At 40.3% G+C, this 23,246-nt stretch overlaps 1 protein-coding gene across 1 annotated transcript in view; it reads left to right on the top strand.

Moving 5' to 3' along the window:
• SPTLC1 (serine palmitoyltransferase long chain base subunit 1) overlaps window positions 1-13,786 on the top strand; it is a 63,158-nt gene extending 49,372 nt beyond the window's left edge. Inside the window, exons 9-15 of the mRNA XM_043927535.1 lie at window positions 169-276; window positions 2,462-2,557; window positions 2,921-3,017; window positions 4,252-4,306; window positions 8,472-8,589; window positions 10,682-10,755; window positions 12,488-13,786. Of these exons, the coding sequence (XP_043783470.1) occupies window positions 169-276; window positions 2,462-2,557; window positions 2,921-3,017; window positions 4,252-4,306; window positions 8,472-8,589; window positions 10,682-10,755; window positions 12,488-12,581 (642 nt within the window). The 3' untranslated portion in view covers window positions 12,582-13,786. The remainder of the gene's footprint in view (window positions 1-168; window positions 277-2,461; window positions 2,558-2,920; window positions 3,018-4,251; window positions 4,307-8,471; window positions 8,590-10,681; window positions 10,756-12,487) is intronic.
• Window positions 13,787-23,246: the final 9,460 nt, after the last annotated feature.

Raw genomic sequence — 23,246 nt, 5'->3', positions numbered from 1 at the left:
GTCACAAATTTTAGCGAGTTGGCAGTTTCACAAATATGAATACACCAGTACTGAGGATCAACTGTACTTTTTTTTCCTTTTAATTTTAGGTTTAATTTTGTTCTTACCCACATGTTCTGTGCACTGCTAATCATCAGTATTTTAAAGTTGTGTTTATTTACCACATAGGTTAAGTTAAAATATAAATATAAAGCAAGAATCTTTCTGGAGGAAAGCCTTTCATTTGGAGTCCTGGGAGAGCATGGCCGAGGAGTCACGGAACATTTTGGAATCAATGTAAGCTCTCCTTTTTTGGAACATTCCCTCACATAGTAACCATGCAGTTCCATCCTGCTGGGCAGGTTTCATGGATAGAAGACAGTGCTCCTCATCAGCGTGCACGTGCAGCACTTCACTGGGCCCGTGGAGGACGGCTCAGCCACACCAGAGGCCCCGTCTTCCCTTGAAATCTGTGAACTCAGAGTGGCTAGTCCCAGAATGGTGTTCTGTTTACAAGGTGGCATTTGATCCCAGCCTTCAGTATCTCTTCTCTAGAAACAGTTAAATTTACCTTTGTTTCCCTTAAAATCAGTAAGGATTCCTCAAGTTGTCCTTAGAAAATATTTATTATAGCAGTGAAAAGATGTCCTTTCTAACATTTAGAATTATATATTCTGTGTAACATGTATGTATGGGGATGATTTTTATATGTACAATATCAGAAACACTACCAACATGGGATTCACAGAAAAGCCCCATAAGGTCCCAGACAACAGGAGCATGTCATGTTTTTCTTTTGCTGAAGGAAAATAAGCTTCAGTTAGCCCCACCGTTGGTGGTGTGAGTGCCTAGATCTTCAGGAAGGAGAAGCAGCGTGGGCCCATCTGCACAACCTGTCACCACTCACCACTGCATAGCCTGCCCTCGCCCACCGCTGTGTAATCTGTCCTCGCTCACCGCTGCTGTAGCCTGTCTTCATTCACCACTGCCATAGCCTGTCCTTGCCCTCCACTGTGTGGTCAAGTTAAAGAAGCTTTTCTCCAAATCTTGTGTATAAAAATGTTCACAACTTGTGTTAAAAAGTTGAACGTATGAAACATAAAATCACCTTCAGTTATATTTGCATCCCTCTACCCATACAGAACTAGAGAAAAATGTGAAGCAGAATGAATACCACAGAAAGTTGACTGAAGCATGTTCCTCAGAGACAGACTGACATTTGGCAACTAAATGCCCTAAAGAATTTAAGAAAAATGGAAATGTAGTTCAAGTAAAATGTAGACCAGAGCAGCTTTTAAGACATGAAGGTTTTAAAGAAGATAAAAGCGCCATCTAACTTCACTGTTGTGGTTTTCTGACTGCTTTTAGCAGTTGTCTCAGAGATACTGTTTATAAGAGTGTGAGTAAAAGGACAGCATGTGTGGGCTTTATTTGGATCCTGATTCATACAGATACTGTGGAAAACAAGGTTTGTGAAACAGAGGTACTTGAACCCTCAGTGTTTGACATTAAGAAATTTTTCATTTTTTTAATTTGATAATGTTTCTGAAAGGGTGCATATCTTTTAGAAATGCTCACTGAAATATTTATGGATGAAAACAAGTTAAGTCTGAAATTTGCTCCAAAGAAATGAAGAGGGCAGTAGGGGGCTGTTCATAGAACAGGTTTGTCCATAAGTTGATAATTATGGAATCTGGTGGTAATCCTGTATACTTTCATATATGTTTGAAATTTTTCATAAGGAAAGGATAAAGAAGAATAAGAGGGCGCAGGTTTCCTTGTTGGATCTCTGGAACACTTAGAATAGCACCATATGTGATCTGACCAGTTATTAGGGCCACCAGTGAGTAGTTACTGAATGGCTGTCGTACACAGGATGGAACTTGGTGCTGGGGGCTGGAGCAGAACATGAGGACCCAAGGAGTGCTGAGCAGTTGAACAGGTGGTGGGTATTCAGGAGTCCACTGGGCACATTAGGTTTATCCATGCCCAAATTGGTTCATTTGTTCAAAGAACCTATTGCCTTCATGTTTGAATAAATTGATTTCGTTTTAGGAAAGGTGGAAGAGATGAATGTAGTACACATTGCAAAAATGCTCAAAAGATTCCTTTTTGTTTCTCTCAAGTACCTTCTATGGAGAAGGCCAGCTGAGACCACTGTTTTAGCAAGGAATGATCTTATCTTGTGCCTCTGAATATGTTTAGTATCAAACAGCTTTAGATTTCATCTTTTATCCTCTGAATAAATTGTCAGTGCATGACGAAATGGCAGAAAAGTATATATAAAATGAGACACTTTCAGAGGTGGGTTGTGAAACAACAGTCCTTTTAACAATTGATTTTGTATGGCTTATCCTTTATTTTCACAGATGTTGACATCATCACTGCTGAAATTTTGTCTCTAAGCTTGACAGTGGCCTTTTTTTTTTTTTCCTTTTCTTTAAATTGAGAAGTAACTCCCACTGTCCCTCTTTTCTGGCAGATTGATGATATTGATCTTATCAGTGCCAACATGGAGAATTCACTTGCTTCTATTGGGGGTTTCTGCTGTGGCAGGTCTTTCGTGATTGACCATCAGGTGGGTTCTTTTTAAAAACAAAGAGCAAAAACTGAAACTTACTGCTCCATTTGAATCACCCAAACATGTAACTGTTTTTACAAAATTTCATTCTTAGTTTATCATACAGTTTTTATTTAGAAATAGATTTCTTAAAGAATCACTCAAAATATTTACATTTAGAAATTGTTTCCCTTTTTTAAAAAAAGGTTTTGTTTTTGTTACATGATAACGTCTGTACATGCCTGGGTTTTACCACCTTAGCAGTTGTACACACTATTTGGTAGGTGGTACGGAGATTTAGTGCCTTTAGATTTTTTAGCCTCTCTGTCTCCCCCACCCCCCACCAAATGTATGCTTTGTAACTTGTTTGTTTCTTTTCAGCGACTTTCTGGCCAGGGATACTGCTTTTCAGCTTCCTTACCTCCCCTGTTAGCTGCTGCTGCGATTGAGGCTCTCAACATCATGGAAGAGAATCCAGGTATAACCTTTAATCCCAGGAAATCAAAGGTACCACAGGTTATGTTAGCCATGCTCCTGGTTTGCTTTTTTGAAAAATTGGTTGGAGGGAATTATTTCCTAGACAAAGCTCTGGCTCAGAATTAGATTATCTGGCAACCTGTGGGAAGAATGGTGGTGAAGAAGTTGTCACTGCCCCAGGGTTTTGGTATAAATCCTCTCTCGTTTCTGGAGATAAAGCCAGAGCCACAGCAGAGCTGGCTCCTTTGGTGGGCAAAGATGCCAGAAACAGGAGGGTTACCTCTGAGCCAGTTACTGTTTAGTTTATTTATTTATTTATTTATTTGAGAAATTTGCTGAAGTATGCTAATTTTTGTACATATAATTTTATAGCTATTGTCTGGTTTTCCCCTTCAGCCTTTGAACCATGAGTTGGTACCAAAGTCAAACTAGTTTACCAACCATTAAAGCTTGCTTAATGGGCAGGTGACTCAATTTAAAATGTGATTCTAGGTTGTGATAACACCTCACTAAGGGATAAAACACAAATGCAAGAGCAGGCCTGGGTTTTGTAAAGTTTAAATTTTCTAAATTTCTAAAGTTTCAGCATTGATTTTTTAAATTCAGAGAATCAGAAAAGTGAATGTTTCTCTGTGCATATTCATATACTTGCTTGTCAGATAGCCCACTACTCTCATCTCCTCAGATATTTCAGCTTGTGAAATTTCCTTAAAAGAAAGCAAAAGTATCAAGAAAGAGATCATAAACATTAACAACAGTGTCTGTGTTTTCCCAAAGTCTTTAGGGTCCAGAAATCAGATTTGTACCCTTTTATTCTTAGCCAGATAATTTATAGAATCTTGGTAAGAAAAAGAGCCATTGTTTTGTTGTTGAAAACCTCCCAGATTTTACTGAAAGTGGGATGAGAAGGTGCCATCTAGATGTGCCAGAGATGAAAGTTGGGGACCTTCAGAGGAGTTACCAGCAGTAGGAGTTAGTAGGCAGAAGGATTTGCAGCGATTGAAATTGATGAACTGGGGACTTCCTTGGTGTCCAGTGGTTAAGACTCTGCTGTCACTGCAGGGGCATGATTTTGATCCCTGGTTGGGGAATTAATATCCTGCATGCCACACGGCATAGCCAAAAGTAAAATAAATTAATTAAAATAAATTGATGAACTGGGTCTTTAAAAACATTTTTAGATTAGTAATAGCAAGTTTTCCAAATGTACTATCAAATGTATTTGTTTCATTCAGGTATTTTTGCAGTGTTGAAGGAAAAGTGCAAACGAATTCATAAAGCTTTACAAGGGTGAGTTTTATATCTTTTCAACCAACTCAAAGTTTATCTTCACCACATTCAAACAACTCATGAAAATTTTTGAATGTCACCTCTTTGGTTTTGAGTGCATTTAATAGGCTGGATCAGTTGGACTAAATTGCAACAACAAAACCAAAAACACAGTTCATTCAAATTTCTCTTTGTGTGAATCCAGAACATCCATTTGCCATTGTTTTAAAGAATCATAGCTTTGTTTTTCTAAAAATGATAACAAGCTTGTTAGTAAAATAATTACAGCAGTACAAAAGATAAAGATGAAAAATAACAACAGAACATATGACCCCCCCAAAATAACTGATAAACGTTGGAGAATCTCTGCACATCTGTAGGGATAGAAGGACGTAATTAGATGATGGTGGGTTCATACTGTCCATGTTACTTTTTAGAAAATTACTGTTTTATTTTAAATTACTTAAACTAGTGAAAATGAAGTGAACCTTATGTGTATTCTGTTTATTTTTATTAACTATACAAGAGTAGTTCTGTAAAATTCCTTGAGAATTGAGGAGGGAAAAATTGAGGCTGGTAACATCCTCAGGCTCTTATAGAAAATTAACTCACCTTGCCTGTGGTGTTTCTTTTTGCCTTTCCAAGGTGAAACCTGCCTTCTCAGTCATGGAAGTCCTATCCCTATTCCCAGATATGGAACCTAGAAACTTTTCTAAAAGAAAAAGACAGTTAATAAATAAGCAGGTCACAGATGTTCCAGATAATATAGGGGCAGAAATAATTAAAGTCTGGATCTAACTTTATGATCATAGCAAAAGTTCTTGCATGATTTATGGTAGAGAGATATTGTTGTTATTATTTCCAGTTACATTGGTTTATGAAATATTAATAAACCTGCTCAGCCCAGCACCTTGGAGTCACTGCCAGTTCGTAAACACATGCCTCATATGCCCTTTATTCTGTCTAGCAGTGTTGATATGTTTAAGTCCAGTCCTCCATTTTTCCCAGCTCTTTCACACTTCTCTCTAAAATCCCTCACCCTCTGTCTCACTCCACCCATTTTTAGCTGACAGCCTTGCCTCATGCTTTCACTTGGGAACTCCTTCATTTTCCCTCACAAACTTGTACACCTGCCGGTATCCAAGCCAGTCTTCCCTCGTGTTATAGCCAGAGAAGTGTTCATCCATCCATCATAGCTCTTCTTTCTTAAAACTGAGTGCCTTTGATTGTCTCCGCTCCTTTCTCTGCAGTCTCTCCCATTTCCTGAGTCATTTGATTAGCTCTGCCCCGTCTTGTCTTAAATTTTTCCTTCCCAGGACCCCACACTTGCTTCCGGCAACTAGCCCGTGGCTCTGCTCTCTTTGTGGTCAGCCTTTTTCCCACTGTTGAGTCTTCTCCACACCCTCACCTCTCATGCACACTTAGAGCTACTGAAACCCACCTTGGCTCCTGCACGTTACCCAGCATGTGCCTGTTACTAACAGGGATGACTGTATTTTTTGATGTTAAAACATCCTTGTATTCCTGAGTAAACCCCTACTAGATTATAGTATATTTTTCTTCACTTTTAAAATTTTGAATTTTTGTATCCATATTTGTGATTTAAATGGGCCTACAGTCTTTGGTTCCAACAGCCTTATGTAACCTAGGAATCAGTGTTATGGTAGCCTCAAATGATCGACAGTTTTTCTACTGTCTTGCATTATGGAGCTACTGTATAAGACCAGGCTTGATGATTTATTTATTCAGAGTTGAGCAAGACTTTTCTGTCAGACTCTCTGGAGTTGGGGCCTTTGGGTTGGGCATGTAGTCTATGATTATCTCTCGTGTGTGTATATTATTTTCTCCTTTTATTTTCTGTTTCTGTCATTTTTCCTTTTATGATATTTTTCCAGGATTTTTGCCCAGCACATTTTTTTAAGTTTGATTTTGTTTTCTTTGATTGATCTTTTTTCCCCTTATTTTTCTACCTTCCTTGTTTCATTGAATTTTTATTTTATTCTTTTAGCTTTTTACATTTAGCTTATTGGTTTTATTATTTTCCAGTAAATATCTTAAAGATAAACATTTTCAAAGGCAGTATTTCCAACATTCAGTTCTAAGTAATTTTTTTAATCTCTTCTAATCAGAGATTTGCATCTGTCATCTCTGAGGCTGCATTTGGGAGAGGAAGTCAATGGTCTCTGCTAGTTTGAGTCCTTGCTGGAATCTTGAAGTCCTTAAATTCTGACAGATAGTTATTCATGCCCAGTGCTCTCCCCACAGTAAGCACATGATAGACCGTGTCTGAATTGTTGATTGTTCTGTCCCTGGGACTTAGGTCAGTGTGTAGGATTTCCATTTGGTAAAAAAATATAGTAGATAATAAGGTCTCCAAAAAGACTTTTTAAGTATAATAGGCTCTGAAACACAACGTCTAAGTTTCTAAACTTGGGTTATAACTCTGTCCATTGGTTTTAGTTAAACTTTAATGCATCAGTATCCAGGCAGCCAGAAAGAGGGCATTTTGTTTCATTCCTCTCCCACCAGCTTGCTCCACCCAACATGTGAAATGAGCCCATTTGATCAAATAATAACCTTGATTGGGCTTTTAGGTGCCTTGTTGTTAACAAGGAAAATCCAGGCCATTTTATTCATAGGAGATGCTATTTGAAAAGTAATATTTTCAGTTCTGTTTGAGAGTATATGACCTAAAATAATTGATACTTCTTTGTATAAGGTTTAACACATTCAAAATTCATCTAGGAAATGGGTTTTGAAAGTATATTGCTTAATAATTAGTAAAACAACTGATCTATAAGGTTTCCCAGTATTCTAGAAGTCCTAAAATCTAAGGTTCCATTCAAATCTGCAGCCTGGTGTATTGAGAGATGTATTAGCATGATGTATTACATGTAAAGAAGGTAGACATAAATTAATGATGTTCAACGGTGGCTTGAAAGGCAGGTGATCTTAGCCTCCCCACCTTACGTGCTGTTTGGCACAAGTAGTCATTCAGGAAAAGCGTGGTGAGTCCTAAAAACATTTGAGGAATTGAATATGCTACCAAGTGCTTTTTGTGTTCATTTTAGTCTAAGGGCAAAGCAGATCTTTCCAAGTAAAGCACATTAAATGAAAGCAATCTAAAATGTTTAGCCCAGTTTCAAATAGCGTATATTACGGTTTGTGTCCCTCGAGATAGGTCAAAAATCATACCATTCCTGACTAAGTAATATGGCCTGCAGTTCTCATAACATCTGTAATAATCATTTGAAAATACAGACTTTCACCCCTAAAGAAATCTCTTTTTCTCCTTGAGAAAGAGCAGGTTTCTGTGCTGTTAATCCTAAGAAAGAAGAAAATAATTGTAATTCAAGTAAAACATGCACACAAGAAGGCAGCTTTACAACCTGAACATTGCTGGTGGTCAAAATATAAAATTTCAATGTCAGAAGTCATTCCTATAATTTATGAAATAAAGATTTAGAGAATAAGGAAGCCACATTATCAATTATAATAAGTTGTCCATGAAAAAAACAAAATAATAGAAAATGAAGGTGCTTTCCTAAAGTGGGTGATGAGGGAGGCCCTCAGGGAATTGACAGTGGACCGGGACCAGGTGTGTCTGGCACTAGCAGTAGAACAGGGAAGAATCGATGAGGAGAGGAAACTGCAAGACCAAGGCCCACGACCCGAGTGGGACCTGTGAGGGTCCCACTGAGGCAGGGGTGGTCCCAGCCAAGCTGGGTGAGGCATGTAGACCACCTGGTGGGAGGCTGGAGATGATGTACGTGTTCTCTGTGAAATGTGAACCCAGGGGGACCCTCCAGACAGGGAACCGTCTTCCCAGCCGCGCTGCAGGGTGTCCTAGACTGGGAAGCACTGCCCGGAGCATGATTTTTACCTTGCTTTGTCAGATCTAGGATCCCATCACGTGATGTTTCCCATGAAAGTTCCAAGTTTCTGTTACATTCATTAATGCAGACTTCATAAGATTATTGACATGTGAGGAACCTGAGCTTGAGGAGGGCATGGCAGCCCACTCCAGTATTCTTGCCTGGAGAATCCCCATGGACAGAGGAGCCTGGTAGTATATCCTGTTCATGGGGTCACAAAGAGTCAAACTTGACTGAGCAGCTCAGCACAAGCATAAGCACAACCTGAGCTTGGAAGGGGATTTATGCTTCTGTGTGTGTTTCCCTTTCAGCATTCCTGGACTAAAAGTAGTGGGGGAGTCTATTTCTCCAGCATTGCACCTGCAACTGGAAGAGACCACTGGGTGTCGAGAAAGAGATGTTAAACTGCTTCAGGAAATAGTAACTCAAGTGAGTATCCAGTTACTAGGTGAATACATACGCATTTGCGAATGAAAACAGAATCACTCTGCTTCCTTGTCCTGCTTGTCCTGACAGTTCCTTCCTGAGCCTCCTGCCCTGAGTCTGTGCTGCCAGGCGTCAGGGTGATAGTAATGTTTCTCCACACACACTTTGTGTCATGGGATGTGGGCCTTGTCTAGGTGCCAGAGTGTCTGTTCTGATCAGACTCACCTCTGTCCTCTTCCCATTCGTGGGAACAGTTAGTCTTACTGCTACTTTATTCCAGAGGGAGACTCAGAAGAGGGCATGTGAATCAGTTGACTCCATACTGTACTTAACATACTTTATCCTCATAACAAACAGAAAAAGTGAGCCTGTGGACAGTTCACAGATCCCTAAGTAGTATCTGTGGGCCTGACCGACACTGGCTGTCTATGGGAAATCATCTTGAGAGTCGAATGAGGAGAGAACAGGCGCTCTGGAGGAGGGAACAAATACTCTGTGAAAGCTGTATTTGTAAGAAGGAAGAGGCAATTCTTACAGTGTTTTTGCATCATCACAGCTTCCATCTTAAAACCCTTTGTTCCTCTTTGCCTTTTCTTTTCCATATTTGAAAGAGAAAAGGGAATTATGACACCGTAGCCCTTTTTTAAGCTTTGTAGAACTGAGAGGAGGTTCTGCCAAGTTTTTGTTGAGTTGTTTGACAAAACACCGTTTTTTACAAACTGAGCTATGGTGTATAATGTTTCTTAACTAGCCAGGAAGCAGAGCCAGTCCAGATGTTGCAGAAGGAGTTAACTCTTCCAAGTACACTTCCTGAGTGTAGAGTTAGCAAACGTCACTGCCTCCCGTTGTTTTCCGTCTTTTCCTTGCAGAGGAAAACCTGCCTTCACAGCTTACAGAGTGGCTCCTCTTCAGGCTGATAGCTGCCCCAGGCTGGCTGTGACTGTTCTCTCCTTTACAGCACCTCTTGCTCTGATTAAATGCAATTCACCTGTAAAAGTCACCCTTTAAAATATCCTGTTGAGTGGTTTTCAGTATCTTCACAGGGTTGTGCAGGAAACAGTATCTGATTCCAAATTTTGGGGTGATTCATCACCCCAAAGAGAAACTGTTATAAATCATTACCCTTGTCTGACTTTATGCTTTCTTTATTTTGATAGCATTAGTTAATTTTTTAACATTGTTGACAGATAGCTAATGTATGGGAAAACTGTCCAAAAAGTATGTGCTACCAGACTTTTCTGTGCCTGGTAGCATCGTGGCCAAGTGTAGCACTTGGGAATCAAAGGTGTTGCTAGCATTTGAAAGTGTTAGTTGCTCAGGTGTGTCCGACTCTTTGCGACCCCGTGGACTGTGGCCCACCAGCCTCTTCTGTCCATGGTATTCTCCAAGCAAGAATACTGGAGTGGGTTTTCATTTCCCTGTGAGCAATTTCTTTCTGAAGTGTTTCTGCTGGCGTTATTAAATCCAGCTCTTGGTTAGCCTGTAGGGCTTTGCTGGTCCTGTTTCCCCATGTCCTAACTCTGCTTGCCCTAAAACGGTAATCCCTAGTTACCTATGGCTGTTTGAATTAAGTCACACTCAGAGCTGAGTGCCACAGTTGCACTAGCCGTGTCTCACAGTGGCCGAAAGGCACGTGGGGCCCTGACTGCCCGTGAACATGCAGAGTGAACACCTCCCTCGTTGCAGGAAGCTCTGTAGGGCACTGTTGCTCAGGATGACTTTGTAGTTATTTTGTCTTCTGGTAGTTATAATTGGAAAAATGAATGAAAACTTCTATTGAGGGTGGCATTTCAGTGTACCTTCCTGTTTTAATGACTAGTGTCTGCAGTCTGGGCTTTCCAGGTGGCGTTAGTGGTAAAGAACCCACTTGTCACTGCAGGAGGCAAGAGACGTGGTTTGGATCCCTAGGTAGAGAAGATCCCCTGGAGGAGGGCACAGCAACCCACTTCAGGATTCTTGTCTGGAGAATCCCATGGACAGAGGAGCCTGGCGGGCTACAATCTGTAGGGTCGCACAGTGTCAGACATGACTGAAGCAACTTTGCACCCATGCACATCTGCAGTTCAGGTCACAGGTATATTCCTTTTTCATGCAGTGCATGGACAGAGGCATCGCGTTAACTCAGGCACGCTACTTGGAGAAAGAAGAAAAGTACCTCCCTCCTCCGAGGTTAGTAGACTTTAAAATATGACCTGAGGCACCATTTTGTTTACTACTTTAAGCTCTTTTGAAATATATATTGTTTTGAAATTATCTGAAAGATTATCATCGGATAAGGAAGAATATGTATCATTAAAAAATAGTATATCACCTGTTGTTCTTAAACTAGATGTTTTCCTATTTTAACTGGAAATCCCTCAGGACCCTAGTAAATGAAACATCTGTGATCCCAAGATGGAACTGGGACAGCCCAGGTTCCCATCGGCGACAACCTGCCACCATGCTGTGGCAGCTGTTTCTGCCATGAAGACAGTCCTGCAGGGAAGGGCACAGTCTGGTTGGTGGTTTCATCTCACCTCTGGCCCAAGCACTGTGTGGGATACTTAATCTGACAAACATTTATTAAACTCCCAAGGAAAGACAAAGCATCAGTGGGGAAAATCGAGAGAGGTTTGAGCAGCCCTCCGTGGAAAGTACCTTGACTCATGATTTAAAATCAGTCTTCATTGAATGGATAGGGAGGTGGGAGGGAGGTTCAGGATGGGGAACACATGTACACCCATGGCTGATTCATGTCAGTGTATGGCAAAATCACTACAATATTGTGAAGTAATGAGCCTCCAATTAAAATAAATAAATTAATTTAAAAAAATAAGTAAAATCAGTGTTCACTGAACAAAACATCCTTATTCTGCCCTTAAGTCTTTACAGCATAGTCCAAGGAGGTTGGACAGAACATTGAGTGTTCGAGGTCATGACACAGGTCACAGAGGAGGAGGATATGGTTAATTCTAGCCTGGGAGGGACTCAGGCTTCCAGAGCAGGTGATGCTTAAGTCAAACCAGGAAAATTGAGTGTATCAGACAAGCTGGGGTGCGCATGAGGCCTTCCAGCAGGGAATGCAGGGTTATAGAGAGCTACAGGTGCATCAGGGGAGGCCAGAGCACAGGTTTGAGAGGAACCATGGAGAGGGAGCCTGGGGGAGGCTGGGAAAGGCCCAGAAGAGCACATGGAGTCAGAGCACCGTGCAGACGTGGAGCACAGGCTGGGTTCTGGAAAATTGTTCCGGCAGCAAATGGAAAGCACCCTGAAAATCCTGCTCTCTCTGTTCCAATCACACCATCCCAAGTTGTGAGCCTGTGTTTCATGAGGACAGGCGCCACCCTAATTTTGTGCCCTCAGGACTCCAAGCCCAGCCCACCTCAGCACATACGTGTCCAATGGCTTATGCAGATATTTGCAGAGCAGAGTAAGAGGCACAGGGGTAGCATTGAGCTGTCAGGCTGATGTTTCTTATCTTTAGTTTCTTGAAAACTTGAAAACCTTTGCCTTGCATCAAAATATTGTAGAACTCTGTATGACTTACTGAATTAAAATTGTGAGCAACCACAGACTCATTAATTTGAGAAGTGTTGACTTCCTGCTTTGAACCTGCAGTGGTAGATTTAAAAGCATAGAGTTTCCTGTCGGCCCCAGCAGAGCCCCACTGCAAGGTTACCTTGACCAGATCACTAGCAGTCCAGGAGGAACAGTCACTCCTGTAAGTGGCAGTCAGTACTTGCGGTTCGCAGGACACAAGGCCCCTGCCACAACTGCTCAGCCCTGCCAGGGCAGGGAGAAAGTGGCTGTGGACAGTAGGCCATGTTCCAGTAGAAGAGCTTTATGCACAAAAACAGATGGCCGCTGACCCTTTGTGGAGACTCTGATTTGACTGTCTTTTGTGTCCCTTATGGTTTCTCAGCATTAGGGTTGTGGTCACAGTGGAACAAACAGAAGAGGAGCTGGAGAAAGCTGCGTCCACGATCAGCGAGGTGGCCCAGACCGTGCTGCTTTAGTCTGGGGCCTGGTGTCCACTCAGCACGCAACACTCAGGCCTCAGAATCCTGGCCGAGCGAGCAGAGGGTGCCTTGCAGTTACCCGATGAGGTGTCTCTAGACGGTGTGGATGTCAACGTGTTGTGTGACCACGAGATGGATGCTGGTGACTCTTTAAGGGAACACATCCAAAAACCCAAAATCTAATTTTTTTTTAAAGGAAAAACTAATGGTAGCATCTAACTGATACTTAAATTGTGTTATTTAGTACTATTTGTCTAAGTAATTAGACAAAATTGTCTGCACCGGTAAAGCTTAGAGGCACTTCAGCATATGTGATACAAAATGTACTGAAGAGCTAATCCAACCACATCTTTTTCAGTCTTTGTCATGTGAAGCTCAGTGGTGGCTAATATATAAAGGAACACTTTTGTGTGATTATTATAAACTTTTCATTATAATATATTTGAATCCAAGAATTTTTATATACACTAAATGCTGATGTTGCACCATTCCTAACATTGAATCTTAGCATCCCTAACCAGAGAACAGTCATTGTACTTCCTAAGTGAGCAATAATTTACATCAAATACTATTTTATTTTAGTATAATTGACCTTTATATTTATTCTGTGTTGACTTCTAATCTCTTTTCTGAAGAGGGTTACTGTGATCATCCCAAAATAGAAATCATGTCCTTGATATTTTAGAATATCTTGAATGTATTCTTTTTTGTATAGTGGGTTTGCCTAGGGACATATAACCATGGGCTTTTTCTAAGCTAAAGAAAATGAGACCTTTATTTCTTTTCAGCTTAATGAATCCAGATATCTGAAAAAGATGTGAAAGCACTGAAAATAAAATCTTTAATCCGTGCTTTAGCTATCTGTTTTTTTCTTTAGCAGACTAAGTTGGGTGATATAAATGTTTGTGATATGTGCCACAGGATAGTGCATAGATATTACATTATTATTCCATCTCTTGTTAAAGGGAAAGGAATAAAATTATATTGAAAATATCATTTTTATAGTATATGTTCATATTAACAAATGGTCCTCAACATCTTTTTAGATAACATATATTTTTTAATGTTTAGTTTCTATTTTGCTTGAGGTATTTTGTACATATGTGCCTTGTGATTGCTGCTGCTTTAAAAGATAACAGTACTCTTGGGGATGAATCTGTTCTGTTTTGTTTTTTAATTAAATAAATCTACATTCCTGATAATCAGTCTATTTGCATATGGAATATATTCAACAGAATGGTCTCTTAATTTTAAATTCTGCAGACCTAGAGTGGTAGTCTGTGTGTGTGAATGTGTATGTGTGTTACGGGGGTGTTTAATTCCTTAATGCCTTTCTTCAATATATAGTATCAAATTTCATTGGTTCATACTGATTTAAGCCTTGGCTGCTTATGCCTACAAAAATACAAGACCTGTTCTTTTTATAAACAGGTTAAGATTGTAACCTTTCAAAGTCAAGATTGCAATATCTAGATTTTTATTGCTACTTTAAAAAAATTATTGGAAGTTCCTGGGAAAAAATGATGGAGCAGCACATATTATTTAACTTCAATCCTTGAAACACATCAACATGAACCAAAAACAAAGTCTAAATTAAAGCTGTAGAGTGACCACAATCCAGTAATACACACCACAAAAAAATATCTATTAGAAACAAGAAAGTTGTATAAAACAAGTGAAACGGTGAGAAACAATATCTCAAATCTAAAGCAGGTTGCAGATTGCTGTTTTCGAGACAGTGAGAGGGTTCTGAAGTGCTCTGTCAGTGGTCCTCTGTTTAGAAAGGCAGTGACTAGGTGAGCAGCTTGGAAAGCTTTTGGAGCAGATTCCCACTCAGCGCTTGCCCCCAGGGGAGGAAGAAGCCCACACATGACTACTTCCTTTTTGTTGTCTATAGGAGACTCCAGCTCAGGAAAAGTGGGACTTTTAGTCAGGTTAGGAAAAATGGACCATAGGCCTAAATATTAAGATAAAACTACAAAACTTCTAAGAGAAAGCACAGAAGGGAATCTTTCAAATCTTTGGTTAGGCAAACATAGATGTAATACCAAAAGTATAAGTCATAAAAGAAAGATAGGTAAATTAAGCTTCATTAATTTTTTTTTGTTTAATTTGCTCTTCAGAAGACAGCTTGAAAGACTTTAAGATAAGCCACAGACTGTGAGAAAATATTTGCCAGCCATATATAAGAAAAGATATGTATCCATAAAGAATATAAAGAGCACAACTCCAAAATAAGAAATGAAAAAGTATTATTTTAGAATGGTGAAAGACTAGACATTTCACCAAGAGAGACATTCAAATATCTGAACTCATGAAAACATTTGGTCTGATTGGTCATCAGACGAATGCAAATTACAACTACGAGATACCATTACACGCGCACTAGAATGACTATAATCAAAAAATGTCAGCAAGATATGGAAAAATTGGAAACCCCACACATAGCTGGTGGAAAGGTAAAATGGCACAACACTTCTGGAAAACAGTTTGGCGGCTTCTTCAATTTAACATAAACTTGCCATGCGTGTGTGCATGCTCAGTCACTTTGGTCATGTCCAACTCTTTGTGACCCTATGAACTGTAGCCTGCCAGGTTCCTGTGTTCATTCATTTTCCAGGCAAGAGTACTGGATGGGTAGCCATTCCCTCCTCCAGGGGATCTTCCCAACCCAGGGATCAAACCTGCATCTCTTACATCTTCTGCATTGGCAGGCAGGTTTGGTTTTTTTTTTTTTTTAACCACTGGCACCACCTGGGAAGCACTATTCATAGTGGCCATAAATCAATCCAAATGTCTGCCAGCTGATGATTGAATAAACAGAAAGTGGTATATTCATAAAATGGAATACAAGTTAGCATGAAAAAGTCTCAAAGTTTTTTTGGTAAGGGAAAAAAACAGATGACGACCATGAAATTATGTAATTCTATGCATATTCAATGTCCAGAGAAAGCTGATATAAAAAGTGGTTAGTGGTTGTCTGCAACTGGGGGTGAGGTTGAGATTGACTGATGACTTATCAGCACAGGGGACCTTTGCAGATGTTCTAAGATAGGATTGTGGTGATGGTTGCACAACTCTGAATATATTAGAAGCTATTTGCTCAGTGTTCAAATGTTCTTTCGATGAATTGGGGGGTGGAGAAAGTGGTCTCCCCGTCCTATTCCTCTGCCATCTTAGCTCCCTCAGCTGTTCTAGAAACTATGGAATCGAGATCAAACTAGTCAATCCTAAAGTAAATCAATCCCGAATATTCATAGGAAGGACTGTTGCTGAAGCTCCAATACTTTGGCCACCTGATGCGAAGCCAACTTGTTGGAAAAAACCCTGATGCTGGGAAAGGTTGAGGGCAGGAGAAGTGGGCGACAGAGGATGAGATGGTTGGATGGCATCACTGACTTGCAAACTTCAGGAGTTAGTGAAGGACAGGGAAGCCTGGCGTTCTGCAGTCCATGGGGTCACAAAGAGTCGGACACAACCTAGTGACTGAACAACAGCAATACTGAATCAAGTACAAATCTGATAATGAACATAATTACTAACCAGTTGACTCTTCCAGTCATTTCAGCAAATGTGTTCTTATCTGTGTTGTCCCTGATGAACATTTGGAAGTCCACGATGTGGATGGGGTGGCAGGTCTCAGCACCAGAGGACAGTATGCCAAAATAGAACAGGAGGCAGCCCAAGGCTGATGTGAAAGCAGAACATGGTCTGGTCCTAGCTTATCTGCTCATTAGCCATGAGTCTTGGACAGGACCCTACTCCTCACTGAACAAGTTCTTTATGAAATAGAGTTGGGCTGACGGACTATATTTGAATTATCTTAAATCCTCCTGCTGTCACAGTGCTTCCCAAGCCAAGTTGGAAAACTCTCTTTGGCTCCAGAGAGACCTCTGTCACTGAGAAAGAACTACCTGTGCACACCTTTCCCACAGGGAATGTGACTCACACCAATCAGTATACTATTTTGACGAAAACACACAAGTCAGAAAGCTTCAAAGATTGGGTTCCATTCCCCTGATTGTTGCTACTTACCCTCCAAGTGATTCTGTCCCCCCAAGCCCCAAGCCATCTCTCCCCTGCTTAATGGCATCCAAGAATTTCCTTGGAGACACTCCCCATGCTATGCATCACCTCAGGCCCCTTTTTCTTCTCAAATTTATTCCACAGACTGCAGCATCTGAGGAGGCTGCCAAGGGTTCCTTGCAGAGGGCAGAGGATGCCCCAGAGTCTGGACACCTAGAAGGACCAGCATCACCACCAGCCATCATGTGAACCCGGACAGTGACTTAAACTGACTGTGCGTTTCTCCTTCTGTAAAATGAGAGTAATTGTGCAGTAGCCCATAGAACCATTGTGAGAATTAGGTAAGACGATACCTGCAAATACTTTAAATTGCACTTCATGTGTAATGAGTATAAAATATATGTTGTTATTAATGATAATAATTGAGACAAGTTGGCAAAAAGTTTGCCTATCTTCCCTCTTACGTGTTCCAGGAGGAAGTCATTCCAGAAGGACTTGGGACTCACATAACATCCAGGTCTGTGATTTTTTTTTTTCCTGCAATTGGTTTACAGAAGCCACTCCAAATATTGAAGATTTCCAAGAAAAGTATTTCTGCTGCCTTAATTCACATGCATGGCTTAGAACCAGCTTCCTACATGTTCTGTTGAGAATCCAGATCTGGCAATCAGTTGCAGGCCCACCCCTCATCTCCCACACTGGGACCGATAGAAGCCTGAGGAACTGAGTGCCCCACCCATCCTGGCGACTAGTGCTGGAAAGAGACCCTCTGTTCAAATTCCCAGTGTGTTTCTTCTGTCATTGATGGCACTGAAAATGAAAGGCGGATTAAGTATGGTATGTTGTTTGGTTTCCCAGCTCCTTCCAGTTAAGAAAGACTTGTATTTGCATTTCAGCCCTTCCTCAGCTCACAAGCTCAGAACTAGTAACTGAGATCTGGAGGCCAGGCCTCCCAATAGGCTGCCTCATGCAGACAGGACTGAGTCCTCGGCCGGGATGATCAGAGATGTCTCTGTCTGAGCATCCTGACGCCGCTGCTGCTGAGCTGAGCTGAGTTAGGATAGCTCCAGGGCCTCAGACCTGCAGGTGATACATCATTCTATATGGCTGTCACATCTGCCTCTTCGATATTCTTGATTTCTTTCATTCAAGTGAAGAGGAAACCCTCATTCACCTTGTGCAGTCAACACACAGTCTGCTTAGAGCTGAGCAATGAGGGGATTTGTGAGTGCTCGTGGCCTGCTGTTCTTCCACATCTGTTTCCTGCCCCTTAGCTTCTGGCTGGCCTCCTGACTTGTCTGACTCCCCAGCTTAAATGGACAGGCAAAGTCCTTATTCTTCATCCCTGGGGATGAGGAACCTTGCTTTCTTGTTGTTTACATTTTTTAAATTACACAAGTGATTATATGTTCCAATTAAACATCCAAAAAAATAAGGAAGCATGACGAATAAAACTTGAAAATCCTACTTCCACCCAATTCCGCTCCCCAGGGGTAACTCTTTATTCAAAATTTGTTGGAGAGCCTCCAGAAACCATTTCTATTTGCAAGTATACCTATATTCAAGTGGATTTTTAAAAGCACAGACCAGCTGCATAGTTCTTGTTCTGAATTAAAGTAGGAATTTTTCTGTAACAGCACCTCATTCCATTTACTTTGGGCAGAGTATTCTGTATTTTAGATGTGTCACAATTTATTTGACTAGTTTTCTTTTTGTAGACATTTAAATTTCTTATTTTTTTCCTATGGCAAACAATGTTGAAATGAACATCCTCAGACATGTAACAATGTGCCTCTGGAATTTCCATGATGTGGACTTCTAGAACTGGAATCTTGAGCCCAGGTGTTTGCAAAATCTTTCTTTGTATAAAAACCAGCAAATAGTTTTATCAGGTATCTATATGACAAGTTTTCTTTTTTCTTGCTTGTTCTTGTGTTATTTTCTCTTTACAGCTGTTTCAAATTTTTATGCTGTCAAATTTGCCAGTCTCTTCCATATGGCCTAGAAATTTTGCCTTGCTAAAAAGAGGTGTCCTCACTCCAGAATTATAAGAAAGTTGTCCTTTCTCCTTCAAATACTTCTTCCTATGGATCAATAGCTGCTTTGTGAGCTTGTTTGTCTTATCTTGGCCAACATCAGAACACTGCAACTATTGTTGATTTCTGATATGTGTTCCTGTCTGGTAGAACAAGTCTCTTATCTTTCTCTAGTTCAAAATATGCTTTGACATTCTTGTACTTTTTCTCTTTCAGAAGACTGTAAGATTCAGGTTACCATATTTTAAAATCAGAGTGGTTGCGTCTGCATCATACTGCCTTCAAACATGTTGATAGAGACCTTTATTGTCTGGGGTACAAACTGCCTGGTGACATCAAATGCTCCACACAGCTATGTTAATGGAAACCTCTTCTGAACATGCTAGATTAGAAGGTCTGCAGGAAAAAACTATATTTACTCATCTTTGTCCCCACCCCCCCCCCCCGCCCCCTGCATCAGTGCAGCCAGATCCTCATTGACACAATAAATATTGAGTGAATACATTCTAGGACAAGAGCAGTAAGCTCTTGGTATAGACTCATGGCATTGGCTCTTCCTCACAGGCACATATGTGCATGCATGCTAAGTCACCTCAGTCGTGTCCAGCTCTGTGACCCTATGGACCAGAGCCCAACAGGCTCCTCTGTCATGGGATTCTCCAGGCAAGAATACTGGAGTGGATTGCCATGCCCTCCTGCAGGGGATCTTCCCAACCCCGGGATAGAACCTGAGTATCTTATGTCTCCTGCATTGGCAGGCAGGTTCTTTACCACTAGCATCACTTGGAAAGTCATAGCCACGTATAACCCTGAGCAAACAGCTTTACTCTATGATGGTTGGCTTTCTCATCAGTAGCATGGCCACAGTCTTACAAGTCTGCCTGCCTTGCAAGGTGATTCTAGAACTAAATGAGTACCACGCAGTGCCAGGGCACTAGGAAAATGAGGTAAAGTAAAACATCCTAACAAAATGAAAAGGAGAGCAGGGTGGAAAGATGGGTAAAAGCTAGAAAAGAAATTAAAATATTCTTCTTTAACTGTCTGCTATACTTCCCTCAGCCACCCGCAAAAAAACTTGAGAAGTGAGAGGTACTTCTCAGGATCCTCAGATGCTTTAGGGAGCAGTCTGAGACCTGGGGGAGTAAAACACCTCCTCAAATGATGGCTGAATCTCTGCTTCAGACATCTGACAAGGAATTCCCTGGTGGCACAATGAATTAAGAATCCTCCTGCCAACGCAGGGGACATGGGTTCGATCCCTGGTCGAGGAAGATTCCCCATGCTGCGGAGCAAATAAGCTCGTGTGCCACAACGGCTGAGCCCACATGCCTAGAGCCTGCACTCTGCCCCAAGAGCACCCACCACATTGAGAAGCCTGTGCACCGGAACGAGAGTAGATCCCTCTCGCTGCAACTGGAGGAAGCCTATGCAAAGCGACAAAGACCCAGAGCAGCTGAAAATAAATAAATACTATAAATAAATAAAACATGTGACAAAATCGCACTAGAGTGTACAGAACCCAGACCCAACAACATCCCCTCCTTCTTTCCTTGTCCTTACCAGGGAAAAGACCCTGGAAAGGCCAGAAGGCTCTTTCCTGGCCTTCTGGTTGTCAGAAATCAGACCAAGGAAAACAGTGATCGTTAACTGATGGCTTACAATGTACCTGTTCTAACATCTTTTTCATCCTCAAAGAAACCCTGTGAGGTGGGGATTACTGACTTCATGTTTTATGGTTGAGAAAGTTGAGATACAGAGATGCGGAGTGACTTGCTCATCATCACACAGCCAGAAAGAGGTAGAATCTAGATAGAATCCAGGTATTTAGACTCCAACATCTATGCGCCCATACACCAAATCACACATCTTTTCATGCAAGATCACATTTTCATTGTGCTCTCTCTTGGTGATAAGTGTCTGAGGATCCTAAGGATCTTACATGCCCATCTCGCTGATACATATCTATTGCCAGAGTAAGGTGTCTGGAGTGATGTTCAGCTGATATTAATTCAAATTCAAAAGGAAAATGCTTTGGAAACTATAAAGTACTTTAGAAATAAGAGATTTATTTAGTTTACAAATCACTGTGCTATACACTTGAAACTAACATTATATTGTAAATCAACTAAACTTCAATTTTAAAAGTTAATTTTTGAAAAAGACTTCTGCATCCTAATTCCAGGAATCTGTGAATGCTTCAAATTATTTAGGAAAAAAAGGGTTGGGGAGAGGTACCTAAGTCCAATGATAAGTGTCTTCAGAAGAGAGACACAGGGGAGATGAGACAGAAGACATGAAGACAGAAGCAGAGATGAGAGTGATGCAACTACAGGCCAAGGAATACTAGGGATGACCAACAGCTGCCGGAAGCTGGTGATCTTCCCCCAGGGCTTCTGGAGGGAGTGCAGACCCGCCAACATCTTGCTTTTGGACTCTGGCCTCCAGAACTCGAGAGGATAAATTACCATTGTTTTATTGCCCCACCCCAAAGATTTATTGGTTTGTATTTCTATATCAAAGCTTCTATACTCAAAGCTATGGTTTTTCCAGTAGTCACATATGGATGTGACAGTTGGACTGTAAAGAAAGCTGAGTGCCAAAGAACTGATGCTTTTGAACTGTGGTGTTGGAGAAAACTCTTGAGAGTCCCTTAGACTGCAAGGAGATCAAACCAGTCAATCCTAAAGGAAACTGGTCCTGAATGTTCATTGGAAGGACTGATGCTGAAGCTGAAACTCCAATACTTTGGCCACCTGATGTGAAGAACCAACTCCTTGGAAAAGACCCTGATGCTGGGAAAGATTGAAGGCAGGAGGAGAAGGGGACGACAGAGAATAAGATGGTTGGATGGCATCACTGACTTGATGGACATGAGTTTGAGCAAGCTCCGGGAGTTGGTGATGGACAGGGAAGCCTGGCATGCTGCAGTCCATGGGGTCGCAAAGAGTTGGGCACGACAGAGCGACTGAACTGAACTGATTTCTATACACTGTAACTTTTGCATATCATACCTATTTCATTTGCAATCTAATTTTTTCTGCTCAATGTATTTTTGTGTTCTTGTAATATGCCAAAAATGTCTTTAAAATACAATATATTTAATTGCTATATAAGATTTATTAGACCTGTTTTTGATTTGTCAAACACTTATCCTGACCTAATTAAATCCTTCTATTTTGTAAACAGTATGTTGCCATCATTTTTTAAATTGTTTAAAATTTTTTGTTCTTATGCAGCATTTTAAGTGTAATTATTACTGACTAGGTTACTCTAAGTGAGACATTTCCTTTAACTTTTTGAAAGATATGGATGAGGCTATTTGACATTAGTTCTTTGTCTTTTAAAACTTAAAAATCAAATTATATTGAAGGATTTCTACCCCAACTGTTCCCACCTTCAGCCACACTCTCAAGAGGTAGTCCACTTAAACCTTTTCCTCTCTATTTCTTCTAGAGAACCAAGCATTTGTCTAAATAATGTTATGCCCCATTTCCTCATTTATCAGCCTTCATTAAGATCTCCTATTTTGAAAATATTCTCTACATATTTTTTCCTCATGTCTCTGTTTGAATTACTACCTTCCACTTGTTTATTCTAGAAGTTCTTAGTTTATGCCAAGTAATAAACCCTTAAAATTTTGTGCAGTTGCATTACTGTCATCTATATCTTAGCTGCCTGCATTTTGATGTAATGAAAGCTATTGATTTCTTTTTCCCTTACAGTTTGTGCTTTTGAAGTTTAGTTAAGGAGTTTTCAACACTCTTAGTTCTCCACTGATTTCAGATCTTTATCTTTCATATTTAGGTCTTTAATTCATCTGAAGTCAGGATTAGGTAGGAGTCCAGTTTCATTTTTATTCTTCTTCATATGGTGAGATTGTTTTCCCAAATCATTCACTAAGCAATCTATTGTTTTCCCCTTAAATTTATTTTTATACTTTATCTTATATTAAGTCTCATACAAGCAAGTGTCAGTCTTTACGTTATTATGTCCTTTGGTGTTTTCATCTGTTCTCATGCCAATTTCACTGTCTTTATTAAATTATAGTCTTTTAGCCTATCTTAATATTTGACAGGACACATTCACCCTTTGTTTTCTCTGAAGTTGAATTCACCATTCATAGGTTTTTATTCCTTCATATATGTTTTTAAGTAAATTTAGTTGAGTTCCTCAAAATATCCAAGTGGAATTGTCTGATATTGCATTTCATTCATAGATTAATTTAGGAAGAATCAACATCTTATAGTATTGAATTGTTCTATCTAAGAGAAGTGGATGTCTTTGTATTTATTCAGATCTTCAATCTCCATTGAGTTTTCAAGTTTTCCCATTGACAGATTTTTGGTGTCTTGGATAATTTCTAGATATTTTTTACTTCTAGTTATCGTAATTTGTATTTTACTTTTATTATCTTTCTAGTCAGTTATTGTTGGTGTAGAGAAAGCATTGATTTTTGTAAGTTTATCTGGGAAACTTGCTGAATCACTTGTTGATTCTTTTGTTTTTTCTAGGTAGATTCTACTTTTTATTTCTTTTTCTTTTGTTATAGCATTGTCCAGGATCTCCAAAACAAGATTAAATGGTGGCAGTGGTAGTGGGC

Source organism: Cervus elaphus, chromosome 16 (genome assembly GCF_910594005.1).
Source record: "Cervus elaphus chromosome 16, mCerEla1.1, whole genome shotgun sequence".
Taxonomy (NCBI): Eukaryota; Metazoa; Chordata; class Mammalia; order Artiodactyla; family Cervidae; genus Cervus; species Cervus elaphus.
This window is presented reverse-complemented; position numbering and strand designations above follow the sequence as displayed.